The sequence below is a fragment of the Monodelphis domestica genome, chromosome 2 (genome assembly GCF_027887165.1).
Source record: "Monodelphis domestica isolate mMonDom1 chromosome 2, mMonDom1.pri, whole genome shotgun sequence".
NCBI classification, from domain to species: Eukaryota; Metazoa; Chordata; class Mammalia; order Didelphimorphia; family Didelphidae; genus Monodelphis; species Monodelphis domestica.
Window position 1 is genome coordinate 34,491,855 of NC_077228.1, and position 12,601 is coordinate 34,504,455.

The following is a 12,601-nucleotide window of genomic DNA, read 5'->3' on the forward strand; positions in this document are numbered from 1 at the left end:
CTGACTGCCCCCTGGGCAGTCCTTTGGCTGTAATTGGTACATGTAAAATGGAAGAAAGTCACAGGAAGTGACGAAAAGGAATGGTCTTTAAAAATGCCAAGAACTTCCTGTGAAGGAGCCCTTCAATCTTTCTTCTTCAACTTGACTTTGGATGAGCTTTGATTGAGGATCTCTGAGATCTGCTTAGGACTGCCCCCTGGGCAGTCAGTTGATCCTGATTCATCACCCACTATGGCACATGTGGGTCACCTCCCTCCCTCACTCAAGTGAAAGTGGGATGTATACACTTTTGGTGATTAAATCTAAAAATGGGCAGGGAAGAGTTAATTTAATCTTCACAAAAGTTAGGAAGAAGGGAGTGTTTATGGGGAAAGAGACAGTAAGTTCAGTTTTGCACAAGATGAGGATGTACACCCAGAATGAGAACTTCTAAAAGGCACATGGACATAGGAGACTTGGAGGTCAGGAAAGAAGTTAGGGTTGCACAGGTGGATCATCAGAACCAGAGGAGTTCTGGATAAGCTCTGCAAGTGAAATCAGCTAGAGGGAGAAGCTCCTGTAAGTTTTCTCATGCTTCCTTGAATTCTTCATGCTCATAAATTTTTGTAGCCCAGCAAAAATTCTATAATGTTAATGTGTCTTAATTTGTTTAGCCATTCCCCATGGACGGAAATCTACTTTGTTTACAATTCTTTGCTATTACAAAAAGAGATACTGTGAATATTTTTATATCTATGGGATTTTTTTTTTTACTTTGTTCTCCTTGGGGTATGTGCCTGATGGTGTGATCTCTGGGTCAGTGTCTATCGACATTTTAGTCACTTTTTTTGTGTGATTCCAAATTTCTTTCCAGAATGGCTAGATCAATTTAGAGCCCCACCATCTGTGCATTAGTGTGCCTATCTTTCCATAGCCCTTTCAATATTGATCTCTTCCATCTTAGGTCAATCTGTCAATTTGGGGGGGTATAAGATTTAAAGCCTTACCTAGAGATGGGAAGTCCTGGGTTCAAATCTGGACTCAGATACTTCCTAGCTGTGTGACCTTGGGCAAGTCACTTAACCCCCATTGCTTAGTCCTTACCACTCTTCAGCTTTGGAACCAATACACAATATTAATTCTAAGACAGACAGTGAGGGTTAAAAAAAAAAGTTTAAAAGGCTTAGTTACTTCATTTCCCTTATTAGTGATTTGTAACATTTGCTCATATAGTTGTCGATACTTTGTAATTCTTTTGAAAACTGTTGGTTTATATTCATCAAACACTTTTCCGGTCCCCCAGATTTTTTTCCCTCATAGGAACTATCATTTAGCCGTGTCTACTTAATAATTGTGTAAATGATTTTCAAAGACGTGAACACAAGACTTTATGTATAGTCCTACTAAATTTCATCTTATTACATTCATTTTGATGCCACAGTCAAGTAACACACACACACACACACACACACACACACACATTTGGGTGTTGAATCTCTCATTCAGTGTGTTAATATTCCTCCCAACTTTGTGGCGTCTGAGAATATAACGAGTGAGCCATTGATTCCTTTAAGTAATTGATAAAATGTCAAACAGCACAGAGCCAAGTATGGATCCTTGTGGCATCGTTCTAGGGACCCTCTTCCAAGTTGACATTAAGCCATTAAAGACAACTTCCTGGATCAAATCATTCCATAATAATCACATCCACCATTTGAATGGGCAGCTAGGTGATGCAGTGGCTAGAATGCCAGGCCTGGGGCCAGGGAGACTCGTGTTAAAATTTGTCCTCAGACACTAGCAATGTGATCGTGGGCAAGTTGCTTAACCCTGTTTGCCTCAGTTTTCTCATCTGTAAAATGAGAAGGAAATTGCAAACCACTCAAATATCTTTAAGAAAAGTCATGCAGAGAGATCTATGACTGAAAGAGGCATTTAAAGTGTTTTAAAATCTGCCAAACCATATATTATTTAATCCTTACAATAGCCCACCCAAGAAGGTACTGTTATTCTTCTTCTTCTCATTTTACAGATAAGGAAACTGAGTGACTTTCTCAGGGTCATACAGTTAGAAGTCTCTGAGGCAGGATTTGAACTCAGGCCTTTCAGATTCCATGTCTAGCTCTTTTTATGCATGAACATATGTACCTACCTATACCATAATATAACCTGCTTTTCTCCATCTTTAGCATGAAAAGCTTCAGGATCCCAAAGTACTTAGAAATGCCAGAGGTACTCCCTACTGCAGAGGTCTCACTATATTTCAGAGATTCCTAAGATTCTAGAGGCCTTGGAGAAGTTGGAGTTAGAGATGGCAGAGAAAGACCTACCTGGGCTGCCTCGGTTGGAGCCATGAGTGACCACTGTGGTCAGTTCTGGGTGGTGGGTTAGGAAGGGCTTTGCTCAGCCCTGGAGTGTCCCTGCCCCAGGGATGGAGGTCCTGAGAATGTTTGGAGTGGAAAGAGAGCTGGATCTGGCATCAGTTCAAATCCTACCTTGGACATTTATTACTTTCCATGTGGCCCTGGGCAGGTTCTTGTCTTTTGTGGAGCCTCAGTGTCCTCATCTGTACAAGGGGAGGGTTGGATCAGAATGTTTCAAAGCTCCATTGGAGTTTGCATTTTTCCAGTGGGCTCACTTTGAGCTGGAGCAATCAGATCTCTCTCCTAAGCCCTCCCTAGGGCCCGAACTGGGTTCAAACTAAGCACTCAGTACACAGGAGATGCTCCATAAATGTGGACGCCTTTGCATGTTGTCGTTCTGCACCTTTATTTGGGAGCCTGATCTGACATGAGAGGGGTTAGCTGGGTTAGAGGGGAGGGTCTCTGAGCTGGGCTGGGGTGGTCAAAGGGGGTCCCTGATATGGGATGGGGGACTTAGGGGATCCATGAGCTGGGGAAGGGTCAGGAGGGGGATCTCTGAGCTGAGATAAGGGATCCCTCCTAAAGGATGGGGCTCACAGAGGAGTCTCGGAGCTGGGATGGAGGAATAGGAAGAATTTGTTAAGTCCTTTTGTGCCAAGGGCCATGCTAAAGGCTTTCCAACTATTCTCATTTAATGGGCTCTGAAGGAACCTCTGACTTGGGATGGAGGATTTTCTGCTTGTCAGCTTTTAGGGGGTTGTTGGAAGGTGGGAGGTTTTGGGATCCCCAGGAAGAATGGAATATGGGAAAGGGCCTGCAGGGCAGGTAAAGGGTTTCTGATTCCAGATAGCACACACGCCCAAGCAGGACTAACATGTGAGCCAGACCTCTTAGTGATGATGGGAAACGGGAGGATAGAGATGGGGGCCGGAGTGTGGAGACAAGCGGTGAAGGTGACCCCTGATGAAGATGGGAGGCCAGAGGCTGGACCTAGAGGCCACCAGTGAAAGTCAAAGGGGTGGCAGCTGCTCTGAGGTCAGTCAGAGGAGGTTGGCGATGCTGGGTGTGGCTGGCAGCCGCCCAGAGATGCTGAAGATGCTGCTGCTTGCTAGTCCCCGGCCTCGACCTGAGCCTGTAGTTGTGGTGGGCAGGAGGCATCGGCCTCCCAAGCCCGCTTGGTACAGCAGCAGTCCCAATAGCAGGAGGGCCCCCACCACACTCAGGACAATGCCCGCAGTTAGCATGGTGGCCAGGGGCCTGGCTGGGCTGGGGCTGGGGCCAGGACCAGTGGCAGGGGAGGCCGCTAGGCTGGCCAGCACTAGGCCACTGACCAGCAGCACCAGGCCACTGACCAGGACCACGAGACTGTCTGCTCCTCCTCCACTGCGCAACAGGGCCACGTGCTGGGGCTGCCTGATACAGTTCATGTCCTGCACGGCTGAGCCCAGCAGCTGCTTCACCAGCACCAGCAGGGCCAACAGGCAGAGCACAGTGCCCATGGCAAGGCGCCACTCACCAGAGCGGCTGTTGGTGGAGTAGAGCAGGGCCACTCCTCCAGCTCCACAGCCAGCCACTAGGGCCACAGCCACAGAGAAACAGAGAGCAGCACGCCGGGGCTCCTGAGACCACCACAGCTCCACATGCTCCTCCAGTGCATCAAGGGCTCCAGCCATGGGCATGGTCATCCCCTGCTGCTGCAGGCCAGGGGAAGCTTCCAACTGAGCCATCTGCTGCAGCTGTACTGGGGGCTAGGCTGGAGTTAGAGAGGACCAGGGTAGGAGTGTTCTGGGAGACTGAGGGGGAGTCCCAGGGGCCTCAAGGGCATAGCCCCATGGTTGCCTCCTGCTCCACAGCTGGCCTAGGCCCTGGGGGTCTAGTCCCTCCACATAATCCACAGCAAAGACATTGTCACCTAAGAGGACAGAGACATAGTTGAGATCCTTGCTTGCTACTCCTGAAAGATACTCTCTTCCTCCAGATTATCTTTCCTAGGAAGATCTCTGTTATCCTCTCTCCAGCACCCTCCCGGGGGTCCTTTGGCCAGTCCTCCTTCCCAACAATGCCCCTCCCCTATTTTCCCAATAGGACCTTTCCTCAACATCTTTCTCTCCCTTCCTTCCCTTTTTTCTCTTCCACCTTTCAAGATTCCTCTCCTTCTTCCTTCCATTCCCTCTTTCTTTTCTTCATTCTCCCTTCCATAATATTTTCTCCCCCCCCCCCCAATTATATGTAGAAAGAATTTTTTTTCTTGCCCACCTTTCAAGATTCCATTTTTCTGGCTCCTTCATGTTGAGCTGGTTGGGTGCCTATCTGGACAGCTCCAAAGCTGTGCTCACAGTAGCATCCCCAGCAGTGCCTGGAATAAAGGCCCATTGAGACTCAAGCCACTCCCATGACCTCATCTGCCTCTTGTCACCACCAGCTCCATGGGGCTGCAATGTAACTGTTTAGCACCCAGAGAGTTGGAACCCCCTACTCCCAGGGCCTAGGCACTCCCTTTCCCAAAGAAGAAGGGGTTCATCCCTAGGGGTCATCATCTTGGCTAGGTATTAAACTCAGGCTAGGGCCCTTAATGCTTACCCACGATCTGAAATCTAAAGACACAAGAGCTTCTGGTCAATAAGGAGAAGAAGAGAGCAGGTGAAGCTTTGGTCCATGCCTGATACCAGCCCTGAGACATTAATCAACTTACCTTGACCTCAGACTTCTTTCTCCAACCCCGGGGGTTTCAGATTTTTTGGTCCAGATTCCTTTGTACTCTTAAAATTTTCCCATCACCCCCAGGAACTTTTATTTTTATGGAATATACCTTTTGACATCTACTTTATTCAATACAAAAAACATCTTGGTATTATTATGAAGATAGTTTTGATTTCAAAGACCCCCCCCCCTGAAAGGGGACCCTTAGAAACCCGGGAGCAGACTTTGAGAACTGCTCTTTTAGTGATCCTTCCCCTTTCTGGCATTCACTGAGTCCTTGCTTCCTCCCCCCTGCCCCCCACTCCCAACCCCAAAGATATGGCATCCCTGGTCATCATCTCCAACCTTGGCTGTACCTCCTCTCCCCAAGTCATGTGGGAAAGTCAGAATCCTCACTGCTGCTTCCAGAACCTTCCTTTGTTGCCATGGTTAAGCAATCCCTCCTTCTCTGAGGTTCATGCTCTCCAAATTTGCCACCCAACCCAAATCCTAATAGCCATTCTCTACCAGCTCCCAAATCATTTCCCCTTCTTTCATGAGGGATTCAGTTCTTGACTTACAGCCTTTCTCACTGCCTTGCCATCCAACCCTATTCCAGGAGGCTTCAATGTGCATATGGATATTCTCCCAAACACTCTGACCTCCTAATTTCTCCGGCTCCTCAATTGCCATGATTGCCTCCTCCTCCTCTCCGTCACTCTGGTCTCACCCAGGGATGGATGGGGACACCTTTGCTCTTACTGTTATCCACGAGTGTTCCCAAAATCTGGAAATGCTTTATCTGCTTCTAATCTCCCATCATTCCATCTCTCCCTCTGCTTCACTCTTCTGAAACTTATTCCTCAACTAAACTAACACTATTTGCAGATGATATGACAGTATGGTTAAAGAATCCTAGAGAATCAATTAAAAAACTAGTTGAAATAATAACCTTAGCAAAGTGCCAGGATACAAAATAAATCCACACAAATCTTCAGCATTTCTATATGTTTCTAACAAAGTCCAGCGGCAAGAGTTAGAAAGAGAAATTCCATTTAAAATCACTCTAGACATATCAAATCCTTGGGGATCTTTTTGCCAAGCCAAACACAGGAATTATATGAACACAATTACAAACCACTTTTTCACACAAATAAAGTGAGATCTAAACAATTGAAACTTATCACTCCCAATTGGCATGACCTCCTTCCCCTGCCTCTCTTAGTCCCCAGGTCATTTCCCTTGTTCTGGCTTTATTTTCCTCCCTTCCAATCTTGATCTTGGAGCAGACTAGTTTGTTTTCACTTTGTCCTCTCTCCTTACATCCTTTGTCCTATCAGTTCTTATGAGAGATCAGGAAGTCACCCAATTGTGCTTACTAGATCCACTGTCAATCTGTTAGCTAATCTTACTTGGGTCCTTACCTCAGTGAGGTAATTCTTTCATTCTTGTTGTTGGTCCTCTCTCCACAATTGATGTTCCCAACTTTCTCTTCACTTTCAGCCTTCACTTCTCAGCTGAGGATCTTACCTCATACCTTTACTGAGAGAATTGAGGCCATTCACCTCAAGCTACCTTTTCTTCCCTTCTCCTCATCTTACACTTTCCTAACAAAACTTTTTCACTATCTCTTCCTTCACTCTTGTTTCTAAAGAAGGAACTTTTTTTAGCTACAAAACTGCATACATTTTGACCTAGCAATAGTGCCACTAGGTCTCTAACCCAAGAGATCAGAGGAAAAGGAAAAGGACCAGCAAGTACAAAAATATTTATAGCTGCCCCTCTTGTGAAAATTGAAGGGATGCCCATCAATTGGGGAATGACTGAACAAGTTGTACTATATGATTTTGATGGAATACTATTGTCCTATACGAAATGATGAAGGAGATGGTTTCAGAAAAACTTGGGAAGACCTATATGAGTTGATGCAAAGTGAAATGAACAGAACCAAGAGAACCCTGTACATGGCAACAGCAATACTGCTTTTTTATTTTTTTAAACACCTTTCGTCTCGGAGTCAGTACTGTGTATTGGCTCCAAAGCAGAAGAGTGGTAAGGGCTAGGTAATGGGGGTTAAGTGACTTGCCCAGGGTCACACAGCTAGGAGTGTCTGAGGCCAGATTTGAACCTAGGACCTCCCATCTCTAGGCCTGGCTCTCAATCCACTGAGTAACCCAGCTGCCCCTGCAACAACAATATTGTAAAGATAATTGACTGCAAAAGATTTAGCTACTCTAATTGATACAATGATCCAAATAATTCCAAAGAATTCACAATGAACTCTCCATCTCTAGAGAGAGAACTGATAAACTCTGAAATCAGGTCAAAGCACTGAAAATCTTTTATTTTATTGCTTTTTTTGGCCACACGATGTGTGGGAACGTTTTGCATGATTTCATATGTATAATGGATATCCCTTTTTTTTTGCCTTCTTAATGGGTATGAGAAGGAAAATTAAGAAAAAAAGTAGCCCTTCTCCTTGCCAAGGAAGACCCTTCTACAAGCACAGGAATTCCCTTTCTATTCCATCTTCTCCAGTAGATTGCCCCCCCCCCCATCTTGCCCCGCCTCTCTCTAATCTTCAATTTCTTCTTGTCTTTCCTTCCTACATACACACACTCATATCTCCCCTAATTTGAACCCTCCCCCAAAAACAACAAACTAACTCTTACTAGACTCTACCATCCCTTCAAGCCATATCTCTCCTCCCTTTCACAAAGTCCTAGAAAAAGCTGTCTACACTTGTGGTCTCTTCTTTTTCTCTCCCTCACTTCTCAACTCTTCTTCCAACTTCCAACCCCCACTGCTCTCTTCAAAGCCACCAGTGCCCTTTCTTAATGGGCAAGTCTCTGTCTTCATCCTTCCTGAGCTCTCTGTAGCCTCTGACACATCTCCAGACACTGCCCCTTCCTTGTTTGCCTTCTGCATGAGTGACCATTCCTTCTCAGCCTCTTGAGCTGGGTTTTCATTCACCTCACACTCTTTTCCTGTGGACATCCCCCAAGGCTCTGTCCGGGGCCCTTGTTTTTCTCTCCTCTTTTATTTGTGACTCTCCTAGAGTCAATTATCATCTCCAGGCAGGTGATTGCCAGATCTATACATCCAGCTCTCCTGAGCTTCAGTCTCATGCCATTAAACCAGAGAAGGTCATTAAATAGGGAACTCCTTGAGACTGGAACAGTCTTTTACCTTTCTTTGTAACCCGAAAACTTAGCACAATGCCTGGGATAGAGAAGTGGCTTAATAAAGGTGTCTTGACGGGCTGTCTGGAAGAACAACAGCCAGGATGAGGAAAAGCTTGGAATCTATGGCATAGGATGCTGGATTGAAAGAAACCAGAGTTTCAGGGGCGGCTGGAGAGCTGTCTTTAGGGGTCTGGAGGATTCTCAAGGGAAGGAGGGATGGGGCAGAATTGGGAACACATGGGGGGAAGTTGCAAAGAGGCCAAATGAAGCTGAACGATAGAAGAAACTGTCAACATTGACAGCTATCCCAGAGTGGAAGGGGCTGATGGTAAGGCTTGCAGCAGAGAGGAGACAGCATTTGGCCCAGGATCTAGCTAAGAAGGCCTGACTCTGACTGGCTCCGGAGGATGGAATCCTTGAATCCTGAGGGTGTGAGAGGCTACGATGGGGAGGTGTGCACTTTTAGCTGTTCAGTCTTGTCCTTTTGCCTCCATGGACCCTAACCACATGCTACCCCTTGTCTCCCCTCAGTGCAGTTCTGGGAGGTGGCCAGGGAAGATCACCTTTAATCATCTTTATTTGACAAGAGGAGACATGGAGGCCCGAGGAGGGTCAAAGACTTGCCGAAGAGTTCAGGGCAGAGGTGGGGGTGGGGGTGGGGAGGCATACCCTGGGCCCCTCCCTGCAGGACTCTCAGGGATTTCAGGAAGGCACAGGCTGAGGACTGACCTGCAGGCAGAGGTGGGGTCCATGGGGTCCAAGGACTGAGAAGGCTGGGCAGCAGGGAGGGGAGGCGTGGAGCTGAGCCCGGAAGGAAGCCTAAACCCTGAAGAAAATCCAGATGGAAGATTACCAGTCTTCACCGGGCCTCAGGTGAGCTGGGAGGAGGCAGGGCAAACAGCAGGTGGCCCTTCCTGTCCCTGAGCCTTCCCTGGATTGGCTGCAGCTGATCTGCCTGCCCGCCTCCAGCCCCCCCCTGCGGGACCTGGGCAGGGACATTCCCCTGTTGGGTAGGGCGGGGGCCTTGCTGGAAACTGAATCTCTTCAATTCCGGGCCACCCTGCCCTGGGAGAAGAAGGAAAAGGGAGAAGAGGAGGTGTGGGCTAGGAGGGGAGGAGGAATGCTGCCTGTCCACTCTGATCCTCTGGTTCCCCCAAATTTCCCCTAAACATCCTGAAGGGACGGGGTCCAGAGGACAGCCAGAGCCCCTCTGGATACGCTGCAGCTCCCTAACTGTCCCCATCACATACTTCCTACCCAATTGCTGCACCCACTGATCCTGTAGAGCCTTTTTGATATACTCTTGGCCCTCTGACTGCCCCCCAAACCCCACTTCCCCAGACTTATCCACTCTAGCCTCTACTGACCCAGCAGGGTGCACCCACTTTGGCCCCAGGTGCTCTAAGTGCTGCCACCTCCTCAGCTCCAGGCTCTCTCACTGCCTACCCTGATGTGCCTCAAAGCCCCAGAATGATCCCTGAGCCCCTAGATCTCTCTTTGCTCCCAGTGGGGCTCTGGCTGTCCTCTGGACCCCATCCCTTCTGATGTTTAAAGCTGATCTCTGGGGACTCGGGAGTATGTAGGTCTCATGGGGAGCTCTACCGGATAGGTCCTGATGGAAGAGGGTCTGCATCCTGCTGAGTCTTGCTGAGCCTATCCCTGCTTGCTTTCAGTTCCAACCTCCCTCCATTGAGCATTTATTACTTCCCAAAGTCCTTATCCTCATGGAGTTTACATTCAACTGAGGGATATGACTTGTATACGGACAAGTGGGGGCACCCGAGACAAGCCAGGGATTCAAGGAAGTCAGACATTCTAAGAAACAGACTTGAGGAACAGCCTGGGCAAAGGCTCAGTGCTGGTAGATGAAGCGTTATGTACAGGGAACAAGCAAGGCCAATTTAGTTCAACTGACAAATGTGTGAGGAAGACCCCTAGGACAAAGCTAGAAATGTTGGTTGGATCCAGGTTGTGAAGATGACAGGGGCTGAAGGTCTAGACCAACCTTGTGGCTATGTGAGTGAAGAGGAGACAGAGAAAGTGGAGGATGGCAAGATATAGCAAATGTCTGGAAATATGGGGCGAGAGGGAGAATGAGGAACCAATGAGGAGGAGGTGATGAGCCTGGGTCACTAGAAGGATGATGGTGATCTGGGCAGAACATGGCAGGGATAGAGGGCAGGGAATATAATGAGTTTTGTTTGGTCATGTTGAGTTTGAACAAATTGTTCTCATCCACCCGTTCTGCTGGGGGGAGTCTTTACATGGTTGGGCTAGACATATCTCAACTAACTAATGGTTTGAGGTCTGTTAGTTACCCTCAACCTGGTTCGGCAAATCAAGACATGACCCAGTGATGCCACTGGTCCTCTTTGAAAATGAAGGATGAACAATTCCATCAACAAAAAGCTGGGAAGTGTCTGAGAGTGGATTCACACTCAGGTCTTCCTAACTATAAGTCCCTACTGTAGCACTCAGCTGCCTCTAGAATTCTCCCCACCCACACCCTCCATCCTCCTCTCTGTCAGTCTCTGCCTCTCTTTGTGAGTTTTACATCTTTCACTACTTCCCTTGGTTTTGGGTCTTCCAGTCTTCTTCCTCAACTTGTACCTCTGTTCATCCCTTTCTTTGCTAAGCACTGGGGATACATGGAAAGGTAAAAACACATTCCTTGCCCTCAGGTAGTTTACAGTCTACTCACAATGTAGATGTCCAGTAGAAAGTGTGAGCCTAGAGCTCAAGAGAGGAGAGGGCTGGATTCATAGTCATTTGTATAGAGATCACTGGAACCCATGGGAACTGGAGACACCCCCAAGTGAGAGTAGAGAGAAGAGGGCCTAGGGCAGAGCCCTGTGGGACACCCATAGGTGGGTGATGGGAGGATGAGCTAGGGAAAATGACAGGTTTCTGACAGGTGGGAGACCCAGGGGAGAACAAAAGCTGAGGGAGGAGTGTCTGGGAGGAGGGTGACAGTAAACAGTATAAAAAACTGGAGGTGGCAAGCTAAATGAAGACTGAGGAAATGCCATTGATGGAAGCAGTGGACCTTTGGTGATCTTGGAGTGAGCATTTCTGTGAAGTAGTAGAGTTGGAAGCCCAGCTGGAGAAATTTGATAAATGAGTTGGTGATAATGGAGACCAAAGTGTAGACAAAGCTTCCTGGGGCTTTGGTTGTGAAATGGAGGAGAGATGATGCCATTGGACCTGAATCTGAATCCCAGCCCTGCCACTCAGTGGAACCTTAGGCAAATCAAAACTACTCTGGCCTCAGTTTCCTCCTGTAAAAATGAGGGAGGTTGGACTAGATGGTCTCCAACTTCCCTTTGTAACAGTTAAAACTTAGGGGAGACTATGGGGAGACTGAGACAGGTAGAAATTAGTTTCTCTCTGCAAGGAGTATTATATTTTTTAGAGGTTTATTAAAAGTTAAAGATTAAAGAAAATACAGAATAAGAAAAAACACGTGCCTAGGCAAGATAACCTACATTATGGAAAGAGCCACTTCTGCCCCAAAACGGAAGTCCAAGAGAGCGTACAAAAGCCTTTGTAATCAGCTTAAGTACCTTCTCAATCTCGCCCACCTCAGAATTCCGTGAGATTACAAAGTATTTTGGGGAAGTGGAGCAAGGACTTGTGGGGATTGAAGTCCAGAGTTCAAATCTCAATTTTACATCCCGCCCTTTGATCCTCTGGGAAGAAGTCCTTCCCCAAAGGATCATAAAACATAATCAATTTAAAGATTACAATAATTTGAGGATAAGAAAAAAAAAGAACAAAACCAATAATTGCTGAACGCATTGACAAAAAGCCAGTTGGGGGCAGTCCCCTTTGGCATAAAAGTATACATACAAATAAATGTTCAATCAACCACACCCAAAGTTCAATTTTGTGCAACTTGTGGTCTGGAGGCTTCTTCATGGTGGCTTCTCCAACAGTTCAGTTCTGCATTCAGAGAGGTAGCATCTTCTTTACCTAAAATTCTTCTCAAAAAGAATTTAAACTTTGCAATTTAAATAATGATATTTTTTACATTCCCCCCGTTAAGAGGGTGATTGACAAATACAGAATCACTTAGGGATGCATGGCTGAGGTATGAGGTATATGAATCAATTGGCAAGAGATATTAAAAAGATATCAGAAAAATCCAAATAAAAGAAAAATTTCTGGATGAAAATATAGACCATCAAAGTCTTATGTGTAAAAATTCCAAGTAAAAGAAAAATAAATCTACAACAGGTCCTTGAATCAGGGCCCAATCAAAATGATCTAAGCAATGATGCATTTACCCAGTCAGGAGCCAGGACTACAGAAAGGTATCACATTATGGAAGGCAGAAAAGGGACCAGATTACAGGAGCCAAGTTTGGGGATACTCGTCTGTGAGTATCTTCAGAGT

General features: G+C 46.7%; 1 protein-coding gene across 3 annotated transcripts; it reads right to left on the reverse strand.

Annotated features, from left to right (window-relative positions):
* Positions 1–2,729: 2,729 nt before the first annotated feature.
* TMEM125 (transmembrane protein 125) lies at positions 2,730–9,145 on the reverse strand. 3 transcript variants are annotated; one of them, XM_007480299.2, is made up of 3 exons: positions 8,936–9,145; positions 4,599–4,698; positions 2,730–4,254 (listed from the first exon to the last, which is right to left on the reverse strand). In XM_007480299.2, the coding sequence occupies exon 3, from the start codon at positions 4,067–4,069 to the stop codon at positions 3,383–3,385; it is 687 nt and encodes a 228-aa protein (XP_007480361.1). In that variant the 5' UTR covers positions 4,070–4,254; positions 4,599–4,698; positions 8,936–9,145; the 3' UTR covers positions 2,730–3,382. The 3 variants fall into 3 exon arrangements, with proteins under 3 accessions (XP_007480361.1, XP_056671290.1, XP_056671291.1); XM_056815312.1 differs by lacking the exon at positions 8,936–9,145 and adding an exon at positions 5,388–7,062; XM_056815313.1 differs by lacking the exon at positions 8,936–9,145 and adding an exon at positions 5,035–5,302.
* Positions 9,146–12,601: the final 3,456 nt, after the last annotated feature.